Source organism: Pseudorasbora parva, chromosome 10 (assembly GCF_024679245.1).
Source record: "Pseudorasbora parva isolate DD20220531a chromosome 10, ASM2467924v1, whole genome shotgun sequence".
NCBI classification, from domain to species: domain Eukaryota; kingdom Metazoa; phylum Chordata; class Actinopteri; order Cypriniformes; family Gobionidae; genus Pseudorasbora; species Pseudorasbora parva.
Genome location: NC_090181.1, coordinates 29,700,381 through 29,719,981, shown reverse-complemented (window position 1 = coordinate 29,719,981; position 19,601 = coordinate 29,700,381). Strand labels below are relative to the sequence as shown.

Genomic DNA, 19,601 nt, shown 5'->3' with positions numbered 1-19,601 from the left:
TTTAATACTTAATATTGCTTAAATGCACCAAAGTCTCATAGATAAAGGGCCACAAGGAGACATGAACTGGGTTTGTCTCCTTGCCCTATATAAGCCCCCATCAGTAAAAATGGAAGTGCTTGAAAAAGACTCCCAGAGAGACACTTAATCATCGGTCCCCAGTTGTCCTCAAGTCTGTGTGTCTCTCTCTTTAGCGTGGCATTGCTATGATGAAGTCTAAACAAGCATAACGCCCTGCTAAACATGACAGAAGACCTCTGAAACATCTCTACTCGTCATTTATGATCCTGTTTCATTAACATTACAGTCATTGTTTTCTTTTTCAAGTCTCTTGATCTCATGAATATGATTATTTTCCACATTTTTATACTGGTCAAACCATGTCAGGGTAACATTTTGTCCCAAAACCGGCTTCCGGATGTGGTCATATTTGTAATGTTTTTGTACATTGAGGTAACAGTTACATTTTTATATCCATCTAAAAATGATTTAATAAAGACAAGTAAAAGAGTAAGCTATTTGAGTGTAGATCATCATCTTATGAAATAACTTAATTACTTAATTATTCATTATTATTCTTAATCAGCTTATGAATGACTTCCCATTATTTTCATTGTTATTCACAATTTAATGTAGTGATTTCTTAATGTCCGCATTAAAGGCAGTACAGCACATAAAATAATTAAACATCATTGTAGTATCATTTAAATAATGATACTACATCATATTTAATATCTAATGATATCTACATCATAATATATATAGAATTATATAATATAGAATTATATTACTATATAATTTTCGCACATTATGTTAATAAAACATCCTTTTTTTAATGAACAAAAAATCCTAGTGGTCTTTAAAAAAATGTGAGTTGGACATGTTCTTGGCAGCTTTCATGAGATTGTGATCATACAAGAACACACATTCCTGGATCGCATTTGTGGCTGTACATGTCCAAAGTAAAGGCAGACCAAGAGAATAAATGAGTCATAGACCTGATCTGGAGGTGGTCAGAAGTTCACTCTGGCTGACGTTCTCTATTATTGGTGGTGGACAAAGCCTCTGTCGTGCCCTCAAAATATCTATAGTTCCTATAGTTCATTTCTGAGCATGTTAAAATAGGCTGCACGACCCTGGTTATGAGTAGTGTCCTCAACGAATGGCAGCTATTTTAAAGGAAACGTGAAAAACAGGGATGACTTTGCTAATGTTAACCTCATATGATATTGTATATTACTTTTATTAACCTTGAATTCATTTTATTAAATTAATGAAAATAGCTTTTTTTATTTGATGTATATATTTATTTTATTTGAAGGTGCCCTTTTCTGTAAACCTTTATTTATTTGTTTTTTATTTAATTTGTTTAATTAAGGTTTATGCTATTCTTTGAGTTCCTTTTATTTGCCTTTATGTGCCTTTTCTATTAACTTAATTTTTTCCTAACTTATGCTTTTTTTGTTTTTGTTTTGCAGTATTGATCAGTCAGTGGCAGAGTGAGTCGAAGGAGCGGGTCATCTCTCTAGTTCTGACCCACCTGCCTCTCCTTAAACCGGGCAACGTCGAGGCCAAGGTGGAGTACATGAGTCTCCTTCCGAAGATCTTGAGCCACACTATCGAACATGGCCGGCACTTGGAGGAAAGCAGGCAGCTTCTGTCCTACGCCCTCATTCACCCTGCAACCTCCCTCGACGACCGGGCGAACCTCGCTCTCTGGCTCAACCACCTAGAGGAGCGGGCGGCTGCCCGAGGAGCAGGAGACTCCCTTGAGCGCGTGCCTTCATCTCACCACGGGCAGCCTCCGCACCTCTACCCCCACCACCAGCGCTATGGTTCGGATGACCGTCTCAATGGCTGGCAGAGCTCGAGGGACTCTGGGCTCGGAAGTTGGCAGCAGCAGCAACAGGGCTGTGAAAACGGCCACCTCTCACTATACCCAGCATCCTCTGTGCCCTCCACTATCAACACTGTAGGAACAGGCAGTGGGACCAACACAAGTGAGTGGGCTATTCTTCACTTTTGGCTTAGCATGGGATGCTGTCTCTCTTGTTGCTTAGTCTGTCTATAACTACAGGGGTTTCATATAGGCTAAGCTATCTGATATTTTGCCTATTTTGTATTTAGTGAGATTAAAACAGTTGTAGATTCAGACCACCAACTCTTTCAAAATTGACATCATTGTGACCCTCTCAATTCCCTACCCATTTTCTCCTGAACAATTCAGATGCTGTGCTTAAAGGTATACTTCACCGCTATTGCATATTAAACTATGTTATTCCCTTAACTAAAACGAATTGATACATACCTCTCTCGTCTCAGTGCGTGCACTTAATCTCTCTGACACGCGTTGAAGATCTGATAGCATTTAGCTTAGCCCACTAAGCCCAGTTCATTCACTATGGAACCAAACAGAGAACAAGTTAGAAGCGACCAAACACCTCCACGTTTTCCCTATTTAAATACAGTTACACAAATATTTGAACGACCTAGTATGGTGACATAAATTAAAACGTGGCGCTTTTCTAAGCGGATTATAAAGGAGAACTATAATGTATGGCGGAATAGCACTTCTGAGAGTACTTCGACTCGGCGCAGTAAAAAGTCCCGGCTGAAAAATCTTCCCTCACATCTCCCCCTTCCTCTCTCGTTTCTGTCAATAGGGGGGAGGGGGAGATGTGAGAGAGGATTTTTCAGCGGGACTTTTTACTGTAGTACTCTCAGAAGTGCTATTCCGCCATACATTGTAGTTCTGAGATGAGAGAGGTATGTATCAACTCGTTTTAGTTAAGGGAATAACATAGTTTAAAATGAAAAAGCGGTGAAGTATACCTTTAAGACTTCAGTTTTATCTCTTGCATGTAAGAGCATTTACTACGATAGCCCAGCAACGTCAGAAGCCTTTCGGCCCACAAAACCAGAGCAAAAATGTGTACATGCGGCACTGCCGTACTGTGGGTGTAACAAAGATATTCAGATTGAACATATCTGTGGTCAGTGCACGATATTTCCAGCTAAGAATGCAAGGGTCTTTTTTTCTGATGAAGGAGACAGCTGAGGATATAAATAAGGGCACATTTAAAACTCTGCTCTACCAGATCTTCTTTATTTTTGACTACTTAAGAGTTACAAAAGCACAAAGGACTGGTTTCACAACTCTCCTCCAGAGTGAAGGCTTTTAAATACTACACACACACACTCGCACGCACACACTTGTTTTTGTGAAATGTGGGGACATTACATTTTTATACCGCACAAACCGTATTTTCTATCCCCCTACACCCCTGCCCCTAAAACTACCATTCTGCATTTTTATTTTCTCAACAAAAAACCCCCATCCTTTATAATTTATAAGCCTTTTGAAAAGTGGGGACATTCCTCTCTTTGTAATACCTGTGTCATACCCATGTCATAATACACATTTGTGTCATGATATGTCACAAAAATAAGCACACACAAGCGCACACACACACACACACACACACCGAACACACACAACCCTGCGGAATTCAGGGTGATTGGGACACCTTTTGCCATTGAGAGGACTTGTGTATACATATAACCTATAAATGTTTACTTGTATAATAAATACAAAATAAAGTTACATTTATATTAGAAATTATAATATTTATATTTATTATATTTTGTAATGGCGGATTCAAGTCATTAGGATTTTGGTCCATGTAAAATAAAAAGGTAAATAAAATGACACAGGCACAAAATGTGCTTTATCTGTTTACGTATTCAAATTATTTAATTCATGTATTTATTTATAAAATATAATACTTTATAATGACAGCTTCAGCCTCATTCAGTCATGTTGAGTATCAAAGTGAGATATATTTGAGGTGCAAATCTACTTCTTTACAACAAACTCTTAATTATAATTGTGAAGAGAATAAAATGTAATGATAAATAAGACCCTCTTTGAACATTGTATTTTAAATTCTCCTCATAATACCCATGGGACATTTTGTAAATTGAATTAGAAGAGCATCCCGTGTCCTCCTTTACACACACAAACACCCTCTCACCTTCCCAACTAAGCACCACATACCATCCAAGCTCTTCCCTTGTAAGGTATCCTTTGTGGAGGTTTGTATTTAGGGAAAATGGCTAATATTTAGGGACTGGAACTTGAAATATTAGCTGGGCACCTATTTTAAACTAGCCCGCGAAGACCTATACATAGTCCAAACATTTACAGCCACATATAGGAGGAGAGGACGGACGCCACACGGCCTATAACGTATCTTCTCCATCTCGTTCTCTGTTTGTTTCCTCTTTCCCCTCACCCGTAACGGGGTTGAGTGTTCCAGGTGAAGAAGACAGGCTTACCTGTTTAGTAGGTGCAATGGAAAAGACTCACAGCCTGTTTGGTTTGCCAGGTTTCCCCTCCTCAGAGGAAACAAATAAACTTGTGTTGGTTGTTCTAGCTACAGAAGCTGTTAGTCAGACTCGGCTCATATTTTTGATTTACATCTGAATCTTTTTGACGCAAGTTATGTTTATTTGGTTAGAGTACGGATTTGGTACGGTTCATGTGTACTTTTTATCATTTGAGTAGATTACATGTTATTGATAACATAATTTGCATGTCATTAGAGATGGGAAACTAAATGTTTCAGACTGTTATGAGTCGGTTCTTTTTAGCTTTTTAAAAAATATAGCTCGAACATTTGAACGAATGATTCTAATGAACAAGTTCTGTTCAGTGAATCAAAAACAGTGTTATCTGATTCCCAAATGAATGTCTCTTATGAATTGGTTCTTTTCAGTGAATCAAAAAAACAGACAGTTTAACTATATAACTTCATTATTTTGTGAAATTTAAATCACTGTAGTTACTGACTGCCTGTTCATATGACAACATGCAGTTAAAGTTAATTATGATGTTTGTCAGTACTAAGTTATAAAAAAACTGAATAAAACAAATGAGCATTTTTGTGCTTAGTATTGTTATTTAATGCATTGTTTTATGCATCACAGTAAAGATTGTGGAAAGTCATTGAAAAGTTTGTGTAAACTACTAAAAGTTTGTGTTGTTATTGTTAACTAAATCGAAAATTCTATATTATTATTATTTGAAATAAAGCTGAAATGTATGATATAGCATTAGATATATGATCATTAGATGAAAAGCTAAAACTTAAAGAGATAGTTTAAGCTGAAATTAAAAAGCGGAAATTAAAAAAATAATAAATAAGAATCCATATTATTCAGTCATATTACTGAGCTTGGCTGTTACTCTGTGCGCTGCGCATTCCTTTGAGTGAGTGCGTGCGAGCCATCAGCACTGACTCAGAAGCCCCTCACACAACCGGTACACAATATTCACCTCACGAGGTTTACCTTATTATTAGTATTATTTTTTATAATTTACCTTATAGAAAAGACGAGAGTCACGTTTGTTGAGCATGTGCCGAATGTGCCGAAAATTTTACTTTTACAGCTCTGGAAAAAATTAAGAGACCACTTAACATTGATTTCTTTCTCTTGATTCGTTTTTGTTATTACAAAAATAGCTCTTAAAGCTGTTATGACAACACTTTTTTTGCAACTTATTTCAATATCGTGATATCGTATACCATGATAAAAGCTTCAGCAATTAATCCCAACATAAAAAATTTATATCGGCACATGTCTAGTTAAAGGTGTGGCTGCTGACGGCTCTCACACTTACAGGAACGCACACAGAATAACATCCAAGCTCAGTATTTTCACTGTATAATACGGTTTCTTTCTCGCAAAAAACCTTACAGCACGCCCCCTGAACACTTTCCATATATGGCGCGCATCTCACTGTATCATTGCGCATCTTTGCATTTTCGTAATGTTTTAGCCCAGCCGCTATTCACTGCCATTATATGGACGGGCACGTCCCCGTGCAGGAATATTTTCTGCTTTTGAGGTCCGAAAAAGATAGAAGGACATAGGGCATTGGGACAAAATAGTAAAATATGGCTTTATTTACCTTTCAGGGTGTACTATGTGAATGAAAATGAAAAATATTACCTTGGCAACTAACATAAAACATAAATAAAATTATTTAATTTAAAGTACTAAAATTTGCAAAACTAAAACTGAAATAAATAAATGTAAAGCTAGATAAATATTTATATAAAATAATAAAAATGACTAAACTTACAAACTAAAATGAAAACTGAATATATAAAAGCAAATTCTAATGTATTGTAATTAATGTAATAATTAAACATCTAAGAAATTCTTATTTTGGGGGTTTAGTCAGATCAAAAAACGTTTAAATTTAAAATAAAAGCTGCATAGTTTGAAGTGTCACAGCAATATGGAGTAGATGGTATATTGTTACATTTTGAATTCATTTTATTATTATTTATTCAGAATAGCACTGGAGTATGAAATCATATCCTGTTGCTCATATTCATTGCAGTCCAAAATAATTTTGCCCACTTAAAGCAACTGTGCTATTTGTCCCCCAGATTTTCCACACTGACTAGACAGAAAATAGCGTGTTTTAAAAAGTTCACACTTATGTCTGCTTGGTAACAACAGAGCTACTAAACGTGGCTTGTAAATTCGATGCTTTTGTTAGAAGTTTCCAGAAATATAACAGTCCTGACAGTCCTGTTCACGATGATCCCCATGGCCCAAACTCACGGCACATGTCTGTTTTCTCACAGTCCTGTCGGGTGGGCAGCACAGTCCTCTGAGGCGTTCTGTGTCTCTGACCCCTCCGATGAGCGGCGGATCTAACCAGCCTCTGGGGCACGGGTGGCTCTCCCAGGAAGACCTGCGTCCCCGCGGGCCAGCCCCCGACCACGCCCCCATCTCTCCTCAGAGCAGCGTGGCGTCCTCGGGCAGTGGAGGCAGCGAGCACCTGGAGGAACACGCTGCTGTCCGAAGTACATTCCATGAGGAAGGCAGCGGAATGAGGGGTGAGCCAAAAAACTGTTTGTGTGCATTTCACTAAAACAGGGATGTGACTGACTATGTTAAAACAAATTTTAGTACAAGTAAACAGCTCATGGGAATAAATAATTGGTCTAATGAGTCATAAAGATGAGCTCAGACCTTTAAAGGCACAATATGTAAGATGTTTTTTTATTAAAAATATCCAAAAAGCACTAGAACAATGGTATATATTTTTGTTGACCTTGATTTTCGAAGAAACCATGGAATCTCTGAAGACACTTTAATATAGAATGCATTTTATATAACAGATGAGAAACTGTTTGGATATACGTTTATCAACAGAAAACTAGTCATTGTTATACAGCGCAACATTCCAAGTCTTTGAATCGCTTATTTTTTTGATTCAGTGTAAGTAATGTTTTTACCAGAGACAACACTATGCTGTCAAGTGGCTAACATAGCATAATCAGAGAGAGCTTTCTACATCATACAATATATTTTAAAATGAAGTGCATGTCATTTAGTCATTGAGCCCCCAAGTGTTCGTATTGCGTCCTGCTTCACCAACTAAGCCGTAATGCTAATAAAATACATTCGCTCATTCATGAACATAATTTTTGCCTGAGTCTGTCGGCTGTGGAGGCGGAGAGTCAAGATTTCAACTCCCATGATTCCACGCTTATTCACGCCATCAACAAGCTATGCCTTTGTTTTGAATAAGCGACCTCTAGCGGTGAAACATATATACTGTGCCTTTAAAAATGTGCTCACTCACATGAAATCATATCTTGTAATGCCTTTCATAAGAAATAATGTGATGTCACTCTCAGATGTGCCGGCATGGCTGAAGAGTCTCCGTCTCCATAAGTACGCTGGACTCTTCTCCACCATGACATATGATGAGATGATGTCACTGACAGAGCAGCAGCTGGAAGCTCAGGTTGGTACCCTCATTGCTCTTCATTGTTACACTTAAAAAAAAAAAATGTTTACTCATCATTTTTGTCTTATTTTCAAGTGTTTGTGTGTGTGTGTTTATATATATGTATTTGTGTGTATATATATCTATGTATGTATGTATGTATGTATGTATGTATGTATGTATGTATGGAATAATTGAAGGCGGGCCATAGAATTCTTAGAAAAATAATGCACACCCAAGGTGGTGATGCAGTCACGACGAATAAATATAATATTATGATTATTTATCATTTAATTATTTATATCGATATTATATTATAAATATAATATCTCAATATAATATTGGACCGTTCGGTACGGCATTTATGGTTCAATACGTGCTTGTGAATTGTGTTTTTTTTTTTTTTTTTCAGTTTTGCATTTAATTAATTATTTATATTTATATTTCTCTCCTAAAGTTATATATAAAATAAAAGAAAGTAAAATCGTGTGTGCCTGTATATGAGATGCGAGAAGGTCGTGAACACTTGTCCTTAAAGGGACAGTTTACCTCTAAAATTATGTTAATAAAACAACAAAAGAAAAAGAGAAATCAATCACTGCTCTTGAATAAAGTAATAATACAGTCACTTTTAAACAATGTATATTGTATATTGAAGACTGTAGTTTTATTTTTAGCCTACATTTATTAATTCAATTTCTTATTAAAATGCTACTGTACATCTCTGAGCTGCCACTGTAAATCTGTATATATATATATGCATTTTATAGTATACAATACACTAGTTGGAATGTGTACAAGGTTTTTTTTGTTTTAAAGTAAAGTGAAGTTTAAGGTTTTTCAACTCTTAAATAAAGAGAGTATTGCAATATAAACAATTTCTCCTTAACCTCTTTCTGTTCCTGTCACCTAAGAATAGAATAGTAAAAACCGAAACGAACCAAAAACCGTGGTATGTATTGAACCGTGGATTAACTGAATTGTTGCATCCTTAATATATCCTGCTCACCAAGGCTGCATTCATGTTATTAGAAATACAAAAAGCTGTAATATTGTGAAATATTATTAAAATATTAAAAAAAACTTGTATTTGAATATATGTTACTGTGATGCAAAGCTGAATTTTGAGCATCATTACTCCAGTCTTCAGTGTCACATGATCCTTCAGAAATCATTCTAGTAATATGAGGATTCACTGCTCTAGAAACATTTATGACTATTATCAATGTTGAAGAGTTGTGTGAACTTTTTTTTTAGGGTTCTTTGATGAACAGAAAGTTTAAACAAACAGTATTTATCTGAAATATAAAGCTTTTGTAACATTGTACTACAATTTAAATGTTTTGGGTCGGTAAGACTTTTATTTATATTTTTTGGGGGGAAATAATTTATTTAGCAGGTATGCATTACATTGATCAAATGACAGTATAGACATTTATAATGTTGCAAAAGTTTTATATTTCAGATAAATGCTGTTCTGTAAACTTTCTGTTCATTAAAAAATCCTAAAAACTTTTTCCTTTAATATATTTCTTACCCCATTGGCTTTATTTTATAATTTAAGCATTAAAAGGGCAGTTTTATTTGACATCTCTAAAAATAGGCTTCATATACTGTATAATGACATTTTCTTTCTCAACTTAACGAATCTTGTTTTATGAATGCTTAGGTATTTATATTGGAAAACATGTTAAAAAAATATTTTTGCAGATCATCTCCAGCAGGTTTAATAACTTAAAGTTACAAAATAACATTGTCAGAGAGGTTCCAGCATGTACAAGATACGGATATGTTGAGTTTGAGCCAATCACAAGACTTAATTACTTTTAGTCATTTATATGATGCAAGGGATACTCACAATTACAGTATCTTGATTTAGCTAGCTTGCTAGCTATGTAGTGCATTTAGCTCCAAATATTTTGTGCCCACAACTAGTTGTACCATACTGCATTTCCGGCACAGCTACTGTGGTAACAATGCATATAAAACACAGAAAGCCATTACTGGTGGAATAACAAATATGGGACCTTAATGGAAAAGTTACTCTGCCAATTTCTCAAAGTTTTTATGTGTGAAATTTGTTTATTTATTAGCTATTAATGTCGGTGAGTCTTATATTTTGTCTATCTTGTATCTACATTTATAGATTTGTAAATTGTATCTGTTGTAGCATTGTTGCATATTATAAGGCAAGATGCAACCAGTCAGTTTTTATGTCATGTCAGATTGTGTTTTAAACATTGTTTTCCTCTGATATAGCAAGTCACTAAAGGGGCACGGCACAAGATCATCATCAGTATTCAGAAGCTGAAAGACCGACAAAACATGCTGCGCTGTTTGGAGAAGGTCAGAGCCTCTCTTTCTGCATCTCGGTTTATTTCAACCCAGTCCTATCAATCACAAACTTTGCATTTGCATTCATTCGTACAGCAGATGCTGTTTTCACTGTAGCACTGCACTTCAATCTTTCAGTTTCCAGCCTTGATCTTTAACTGCTGTGCCACACTTACTCTGGAGCTTAAACCTCTGCTAATATAATTTTCACGTTAATTATAAAACATTATCTATTTAATTCGAGGACAATATTTGAAACGACAAGAGACAGGAAGGAGCCAGATGTCTAATTTCAGAGCAACCTTTTCATCAAGCTTTCCATCTCGGTGCATTTGTAGCATCAGAAATAAGACACCTCCTCCTGATAGCCGGATCCATTTAAAGTTTTAATGTCCCGCATGTGTCAGCCCCACTAGAGTCGCACCGTGCGACGGGGAAACAAACATGCACGTATTTTTGGTAGACCTTTATTTTGTCCTCACATGTCATTTTCCGCCTCATTACATGTCTGAAATATCTCGCCACCCGAGAGTTGCCCGTATTGAATTTATGGAAGTGTCCAAAATAATGCTGCACCGCAACCCTGAATATAACAACTGCGCTCGCATCCATTCATTTGTCATCTCTCTCTCTCTCTCTCTCTCTCTCTCTCTCTCTCTCTCTCTCTCTCTCTCTCTCTCTCTCTCTCTCGCTCTCTCTCTCTCGCTCTCTCTCTCTCGCTCTCTCTCTCGCTTCCTCTTTCAGGATATTTTAGAGGGAGGGAATCTACGTGCTCCTTTGCAGGAGCTCCACCAGATCATCCAGACACCCATTAAAGTCTGCAGCACAGAGGACTCATCACAGCGCCACCTGCTGAGTGCAGAGGGGAAGAGCAGCATCGCCAGCTCCCACCTGGGCGGAGGAGAGACTGAGGGCAGGGTCATAGTTGAGGGGGACATCCCTGCTCAGTTTACTCGCGTCATGGGCAAAGGTTCACATGTAGTTCTTCCCGTAATTTTAGAACCATTTGAGGCTTTTAGGATTGTTTAAATCATCATTTTATCTTGCTGAGAGTTCACATATGAGACTGAAAGTCATGTTAAACTCAATGCTGAAACAGCTTTTGCCTTTCTTTGTGACAGTTTGCACACAACTCCTTGTCTCCGGGTCAGATGAGGAGAACATTAGTTCCTACCTACAGCTTATTGATAAGTGCCTAATTCATGAGGTAAGCGTTCATGAAAGCAAAATAACTTTCTTAATACATGAACATTTTGGGTCTTATTGTGAAAAATGTATCTGCTTTTTATTATCCAATAAATTCCCAGTGGAGACGATCAAGTCCTTCCTTGTTGAATATCATATAACATATATAAAAATATCTTATTCAATTAATTAATAAATACAAAATAGTATATTAATAATACTAAATTACTATTTAAAGTATTAAATAAAACAAAAATTTATATTAGATAGAAATGTTACCTTGGCAACTAGCTGAAATAAGTTTAATTTGAAATATAAAAAGCACTTAAACAGAAAAAAAAATTAAAGCTAAATGGAAATATTTTACTAAGGTAATAAAAACAAAGACATGTATGTATGTATGTATGTATGTATGTATATATATATATATATATATATATATATATATATATATATATATATATATATATATATATATATATATATATATATATATATATATAATATATATATATAAATCTTTATAAATACTATAATAGTATATTAATAATAATAAAATAACACTGTTGTGCACTCTGTTTTATGTTGATTTTAAATAGCCGTAGTACAAGACCCATGAATTTGTGAATCATTATAGTAAAATATTAGTTGCTTCTCTAATTTCAAGAGATGGGACATTGTCATTTCAAAGAGCATTTGATTGGATTAAATTTGTATTGGTATATTGTCATCAAAATATGGTCTTTTTATCAGGAAGACTGCAGAAGATTTTTTTTTTCAGGTGTCAAAGCTAATAAATATGAACTTACTCACAACAATTGTGATGGCCAGGTTTGGCATGTATGTATTAGGTATTTTTATCTAAATCAAAATACAAAACTGCTTTAGTTTCTTGTGGGAGACTGTTATTGTCTACAAATTGCCTGCATACATTCCTTTAATTGGTTTGTATTATTCTTATTATTAAAACAGCTGAACAAATCACACACACTCCCATTAGACATAACAACGTATGAGGTGTTATGTTCATGGTGAGCAGTGTTGAGTCTGCCACCCCTCACTGCTCTGACGTCTCACACCCCTCGCAGGCCTTCACAGAGACGCAGAAGAAGAGGTTGTTATCATGGAAACAGCAGGTGCAGGTGCAGTTCCGGTCAATTTCACGGAAAACTCTCCTGGACTTAACAGGACAGAGACGAAGGTAGAGTGAATTTTGGAGGTCATTAGCAGCATGCAATTGAACTTTTTGTTTCTGTTGAGATTTACTTTTCTTCTGTCCCGAGATATTGACCCTGATATTGAAAAAAACTCATATTATTTTTCACATATTCCTCTTACATATTAAAACCCTTTAGACCAATATTACTGAAGTTTTAACCCTCTATTTTATTCTAAAATGGACCCTTCAAAAATATATTGTTATTCAGGATTTCCGATTTGGGGTAAGTTTGACCCAAGCCAAAACATGCTGAAGAAAAATACAATAAAACATCAAATTTCAATCAACAAATGAAATAAATGGGTACTTCTACATCTAAACATAGTATTCTATTTTTTCATCAGTCATTATTGTAATAAACCCACTGGTCAACTGTACATTATCATTGATTTGTTAATGATTGAGTACATTTCAGTGGAAGATTTTCACCATGACAGCTGTCATCTGATTAATAGGGCAGTGTTTCCTATGAAACCCAGTTTTGTTACAAAGTTTACCAAATTGCATCATACAGTGGACTGAGAACCGACATTAGGCTAGAACAGTACTTTTGAGGTTTACCCTGTCATATGTTGATTGATTTAGGGCAGAATTATTGCCATCTGTGTTTTTATTTATTGGACTAAGACTTTAATGATGATCGGATACCACAAACCACACAGAAGTGTTTGGAACCATGAGTCACGGTATGCCGTCACTCCCTACTGGATTGCATCAGGGTCTGAAAATAGAGCATATGATACTCAGCAAGAATCTCCGATTTTATGTTGCAGCGTGAGGCATTACAGACTTCTACATCAGTGGTTCACAACCTTTGTAACTTTATGGTCCCCGTTGTCAAAGTCAATACTGTAATGCCCTCCTACACAGTTTTTCATCTTGTACTTCTGCCAAAATCATAACCAAAACATTTGCTTGTTTTCAGCCTCTTTTTATAGAAAGTAGGGCTGTCAACACATTAAAGAAATTAATCAATTCAACTCTACACTCTTTAAAAAAAAAGGTTTTTTTACAGTGCCTTAAAAGTAACATAATATTGCTAAAGAATACTGTCATAATGTTATGCCTGATTGGTGTATATACAAATGCATTGATCAGGCATAACATTATGACAACTGACAGGTGAAGTGAATAACACTGATTATCTCTTCATCATAGCACATGTTAGTGGGTGGGATATATTAGGCAGCAAGTGTCCTCAAAGTCGATGTGTTAGAAGCAGGAAAAATTATTTGAGCGAGTTTGACAAGGGCCAAACTGTGATGGTTGGACAACTAGGTCAGAGAATATCCAAAGCTGCAGCTATTGTGGGGTGTTGCAGTGGTCAGGATCTATCAAAACTGGTCTAAGGAACGAACAGTGGTGAATCCGGCGACAAGGTCATAGGTGGCCAAGGCTCACTGATGCACGTGGGGCGCAAACACTGGCCTGTGTGGTCCTATCAAATAGACGTGCTTATATATATATATATGTTTAAATAATATCGATTTTTTTTTTCTTCTATTTTCTGTATATTTTACGACACTGTCTGCTTGTTTCATTCCAGCAGCCGCTATGGTCAGTCCAACTCCCTCCCAACCACGGGCTGTGTAGGCAGCGGCGTTCCCACCCGGAGAAACTTACGGCAGTATCAGATGCGGAGTTTGCCTGGTGTAAGACCTGGCCTTTTGGGTACCACCGGCCTGTTCGGACCAACCCCCCGGAGCAGCAGCAGCACTCCTACCGGCCTGAAACAGGGCAGACAGGTTTGTCATTTCACAAATGTGCCCTAGTGCCCTCACGGTGGCTTTCAACAACACCAAACCCAAAGTGCAAATGACTCTATTACCACTTCAAACTGAAGGGAGCACTAGTTTTTGAAGTGGATAGAGCTGGAGGCAATTTACAGCATTCCAGAAATCCAACATCACTGTTGAATGGAACAACTGAGGATTGGGTTTTGGAAGCGTAGTGATAACCTGGCATTCTTGCGTGTCTGCTCAAACATTTTTCTAGGCACGCGTACAATGGGAGGAAGTTCCAACTGCCTCCCTGGTTCAGAGTCTGTGGACGGTGGGGTTAGGTGCGCGAAACAGCCGATGAGTCATGTGGGGAGAAGTACGACTGGAGGGAGGAGAAAGAGGGGAGGGGAGAAAAGAAGAGGAGAAATAGAAAGAAAGAGTGAGTGAGAGAGAGGGAGCTCGTCAGAGGCAGTGAGAACAGTGCACAGGCATTTCCTGTTTTTCCCTGCTCCTCTGTACGGGAGGGCCAGGAAAGGGGGGAGAGGGAGTCAAAAGAAGGGAGTGAGAGTGAATGAAAGTAGGATAGGCAGGTTAAAAGGGTTTATTCACATCAAATCACTCCATGAATGGATGAATCTTACGAAACGATCAGTTACGTCAATTACATATATCATCCCAAAATGAAAATGTTTTTACCCCATATTTACCCAGTGACACTGTGTTTAATGACTGCTTTTATAAATAGTAATTTTATGTTTAGAACATTAAAAGGTTTTATAATTGGTGAAACGTTTTTTCATATATTATCCTTTTTTTTCGTCTTTATTTTTTGGCTAATGAATTTTGTTGTTTGTTATTGTTTTTCTGTCTATTATGTCAGTCCTAACATTCATACGAGCACAGATTGTAGTATGATGTGTGAATGTCATTTGGTTGACATTGGTGTTTTTTTTGTTAGGGTTTGTGGTTTGCCAACCCAGGGGGCAGTAACAGCATGCCCAGCCGCACCCACAGTTCAGTTCAGAGGACTCGATCACTACCCGTCCATACCAACCCACACACCATGGCCATGTTCCAGCAAACAGGTAAGAGACAGGAACTCAAACACACTGATCATGTGTAACTCACAGTGTGGTCAGATGAAGATGCAGTACCATCATCTCTGAGCCCAAAAAACCCAGATTACTTAAGAGAGGCAACAGTTTCAAAATCTTTTTCTCCAGTTTAAGGAGCTCTAAGATTTAAAAAAAATATAATTAAAAAAAAACTCAGTGCCATCATTTTCTTTCTCTTTTTTGGCTGTGCATAAAAATTAAAAATGATCTTTCAAGTGTGCATTTTTCTGGACTACATTATAGTGCTAACTAACCACCAATTATTTTTTAAATAATAATTATTATCAAAAAGTTAAAGAAATTAAGACAAAAAATATTTTTTATTAAAAATATATATTTATGTATTTATTTTATGTACTGTATGCTTAAATATTTTTTATATGTTGATGTTTTATCTATATGTTATGTTTACCTTTTGGTTATTACACTGAAGAATGGAGGAATGATCCTGAAAATTCAGCTTTGCATCACAGAAATAAATGATCAGTTAAAGCTACACTGTGTGATATTTTCCCCCATCTAGCGGTGAAAAGCTATATGACCATCCAGTGAATAATAGTTTCTGTTCCTCTCAATTCTGATTTTGTTTTAACTCCTACGGTGGCCGATTTAGTCCAAGATTAACATGGCAATCCCCCTCTTCACATTTGACACGGTGCCATCGAGTGTTAAAACGCGAAAGGCGAAGCTTGAGTTTACGGATATGTCCCTCTTTGGCTAATGTACTTTCAAGATGGAGGGGAAACACAGGCTTGCAGTACCCCTCTCAGAAACTGAAGCGTTCACGCCTCGATCACCCCCCGGTGACCGGTCCCAGTATAGCCGCCCCTCTGTGTTTTCTAATGGACGCAAACAAACTAAACGATAAAATAACACCTCAAATATTTTTTCCCCAGAGTTAGTTTATGTCACTGAAGGCAGTTATCATCACGATGATTTCATTTCAAGTGTTCGTTTTTAAAATAAGTTTAGTTTTGGTTAGTTATTTAATGCTATAAAAAACGGGGGGTGTGAAGTCATGATTGACAGCTGAGACTGACGTCTTCTCTGGGTGAAGTTCTCACTGAGGCACTAACGGACTTTTTTCGGAATTTTTGGGAGCAGATTGGAGCTTTAGCTTTAATTTCTACATTTCCATAACTGTTTATTTCACACCAACATAATTAATTGTTCTGCATTTGCGAGAGTGTGGGCGGGCTTTTGATATCGCAGCTGTACTTCCTGCTCTACTTCCTGCGCTCTACTGCGCAACTCCGGTCCCGAAATCTCTACTGCGCAGACTCGGTCCCAAGATGTCAGCGCCGTGCAGGCCGCCTGAAAGCTTCAACTATGGCAAGCGGAAACGGATGATGTCGAGTCGTCCATATTTTTTTACGGCCTATGCGGCAACATGGCGACCGACATTCAAACCCTCACCCGTATGTATTTTCAATGGCATATTATAAATATACTTTATTTATATCTATATTTAAAATAATACTTTATTACTTGAAAGAAGTAAATATACATTAATGAGCACATATATTTCTGAAAGAACTAAGTGTTTTTAGCTAAGAATAAACTAAAAAAGTTACACAGTGTAGCTTTAAAGGATAATAAATTGAAAACCAATTATTAAGGCCTTATTATAAATGTATTTATTTATGGGCTAAAACAAAACCCTACAGAAGTATAGAATGGCTTTTGTCAGGTAAAAACAGGATCTAATATTTGCTAGTAGTCAGACACGGTTTCTTTCTTCTGACTAAAACCGTGTCACATATTTTAAGCGAAACTTTTCCATGTTCTTCCCATATCGCACCATCCTCCCCGGCGTTGTGCTGTGTGTGCTCCACTGACACACATTCGAGCAGACAGATGTTCCTCTCTGCCTGTGCTCCACTCTGACTGCAGCTGAAACTCGCTTCCTTCAGTTTGCTCCGTTCTCGTGGATTTACAAAAAATACCCAACCCCTTTCGAAGAAGAAAGAGAGGCTATGCATGGGAGTGTGTACAGTGTTTTTGTGTGCTAGGTTGCATGTTACAATGACTTTCTTTGTGCCTGCAACTTTCTCTCTCCGACTCGTCCCCCTCATTTTCGCATTGCCGCCCATCCAAATGTGTTCATATTAATGCCTTGATTGAGTCAAAGGCATCAAAGCGGGAGCACTGTGAAAGAGACTTGAGGGGCCTTACAGGATTTAATGCTTAAAAATAGCAGGTTGTCTGTTCCGTCCAGCCAGTGGTTGCCTAACTCAGCTCTTCCTTCCCACAAGGGATTTTCAAAGGCCCATTTGCAGTTGACTCAGCTAAAGACGAGCACTGTAAAGGCCAGCCCAAGTAGCGCTGCAGGAGTCCTGAGCAACCAGAGTCCGCCCCACTGAGACTGAATCAACTCTTTTACAACAGAGATCTCACTGTAGTCCAGTGTACTACTGCGGGAACTATGCACACAATCAGTTCATAATCAGTTCAGTGCAATTTGCAAGCATAATGGCTGTGAATTTTGAAAATTAAGGCAGCAATTTGGAGCTATTGATTAATTGTAGCAGGCGTAATGACTAGGATGTGAATAGGACACTTTAAGAAGTTTGAAATAGACCTTTGTTAGGCTTTTTTCTCTTGCTTGGGAAGGTCTAAGTGGGTTAATGGTCAAAAAAAGGATGAAATCTTTGTCAGATCAGAACCTGTTTTGATCTATAAGTACTGGGCTACTAACTTTAAGGTTAAAGGTTTGACCCTGACAAGGGGTGACCTGAATCTATTGTGCTTTTAAGCACAGCACTTAACGCTTGATTGAGGCAAGGGGGACACTTCAGAACCTCATCTCCTCACAGCTGATCTTTGTGTGACGGATGGATTCATGCTTCTGTTTTGACTACTTTACACATTTTATAAGCTTTTCACGAGTTCTCAGCTGGTAAAATTACCATCATATGTACGCACATACAACGAGCAAATTTAGCACACAGCATTGTTTTGGATGTTCGGTAATTTCCGTCACTAAATATAAGTAATATAAGCCGGCCAATCAAGTTGTGAGTATATCCCTATGCCATTAGGTTCGGTATCTGTATGTTCTGTTCCTTATCTTCATGTCTTTAAAAAGCACAAAACCATTTTTTTCTGTATTATATGGTATGTTAGACATCAGTCAGTGTCATGCAGACCTCACTTGGCTTGTAATGTGTTGTGTATTGTCATAATTTGTTAAAGTTTACACAGTTTGTTTATCATTTTGCAGATTTACACATGCCTGTCACTGAGCCAGACATCAATAACCGGTTGGAGTCTCTGTGTCTCAGCATGACCGAACACGCTCTGGGAGGTATGTGTCCACTTCTTGTTCAGTTTATAGTTCACCCAAAAGATTTTAATCATGTTATGACAAGTACACTACAATTCAAATGTTATGGGGTAAGTAAGATCCCCCAAAACCCCCCACAAAGTTTTATATTTTTTAAATTAAAATTTAAAAAAAATATATATATATTTTACTTAAATGCTGTTATTTTAAACTTTATATTCATTAAAGAATCCTAGGAAAAATGTATCATGGCTTCCACAAAAGCAGTTTTGCCAGAGCAGGAATAAATTACATTTTAAATTATATTAAAATAGAAAAGAGTAATAATATTTCACAATATTACATAGTTGTTTTTTTTTACTGAATTTCTGTGAAATAAATGTAGCCTTGATGAGCTTAAGAGACTTATTTTAAACACAAAAAAATATAAGTGTAGTTCTGTTCAACATTTTAAGAGTTAAGGATTATCCTACAATAAACATTTGATCAGTGTTGAATAAATACCTTGAATAAATAACTGGATTTGAACCTGTCATTTGCTTTCCATGTCAACAGAATAAATGATTTAAGGAAAAGTTAGCAGTTACAAAACAGTTTATCCAAAATAGTTTGAACCATTTATTTAATGACATTGACATATCCACCTTTAAAAAACATTAAACAACTTGTCTACTATCTTATTCAGATATTGACATGTCCATCTCTGGAAACAGGAAGTACTTGTCTAGTAGTAGTTAAACACTGTCTGTATGCTACTTGAAGATATTTCCACATCTTGATGTCTAAAACTGTACCCTAATACTCGTCTATTGAAACAAGCTGATGAATGAGGATGTTGTTAGTATTTCATAATGTTTGTTTACCAATCTGTGCGACAAAACTCTCTGATTTAATCCATGAGAACGGAATTTGAGGAAATGGTTTG

At 36.8% G+C, this 19,601-nt stretch overlaps 1 protein-coding gene across 6 annotated transcripts in view; it reads left to right on the top strand.

Annotated features, from left to right (window-relative positions):
* samd4a (sterile alpha motif domain containing 4A) overlaps positions 1-19,601 on the top strand; it is a 57,939-nt gene that overhangs the window by 33,047 nt on the left and 5,291 nt on the right. For 5 of the 6 annotated variants that reach the window (XM_067455799.1, XM_067455803.1, XM_067455802.1 and 2 more), the window contains 10 exons: positions 1,479-2,000; positions 6,663-6,917; positions 7,725-7,834; positions 10,076-10,162; positions 10,895-11,120; positions 11,272-11,357; positions 12,424-12,536; positions 14,101-14,299; positions 15,234-15,360; positions 18,614-18,697. In XM_067455799.1, coding sequence (XP_067311900.1) covers positions 1,479-2,000; positions 6,663-6,917; positions 7,725-7,834; positions 10,076-10,162; positions 10,895-11,120; positions 11,272-11,357; positions 12,424-12,536; positions 14,101-14,299; positions 15,234-15,360; positions 18,614-18,697 — 1,809 coding nt within the window. The remainder of the gene's footprint in view (positions 1-1,478; positions 2,001-6,662; positions 6,918-7,724; positions 7,835-10,075; positions 10,163-10,894; positions 11,121-11,271; positions 11,358-12,423; positions 12,537-14,100; positions 14,300-15,233; positions 15,361-18,613; positions 18,698-19,601) is intronic. The other variant, XM_067455804.1, reaches the window with a different exon arrangement.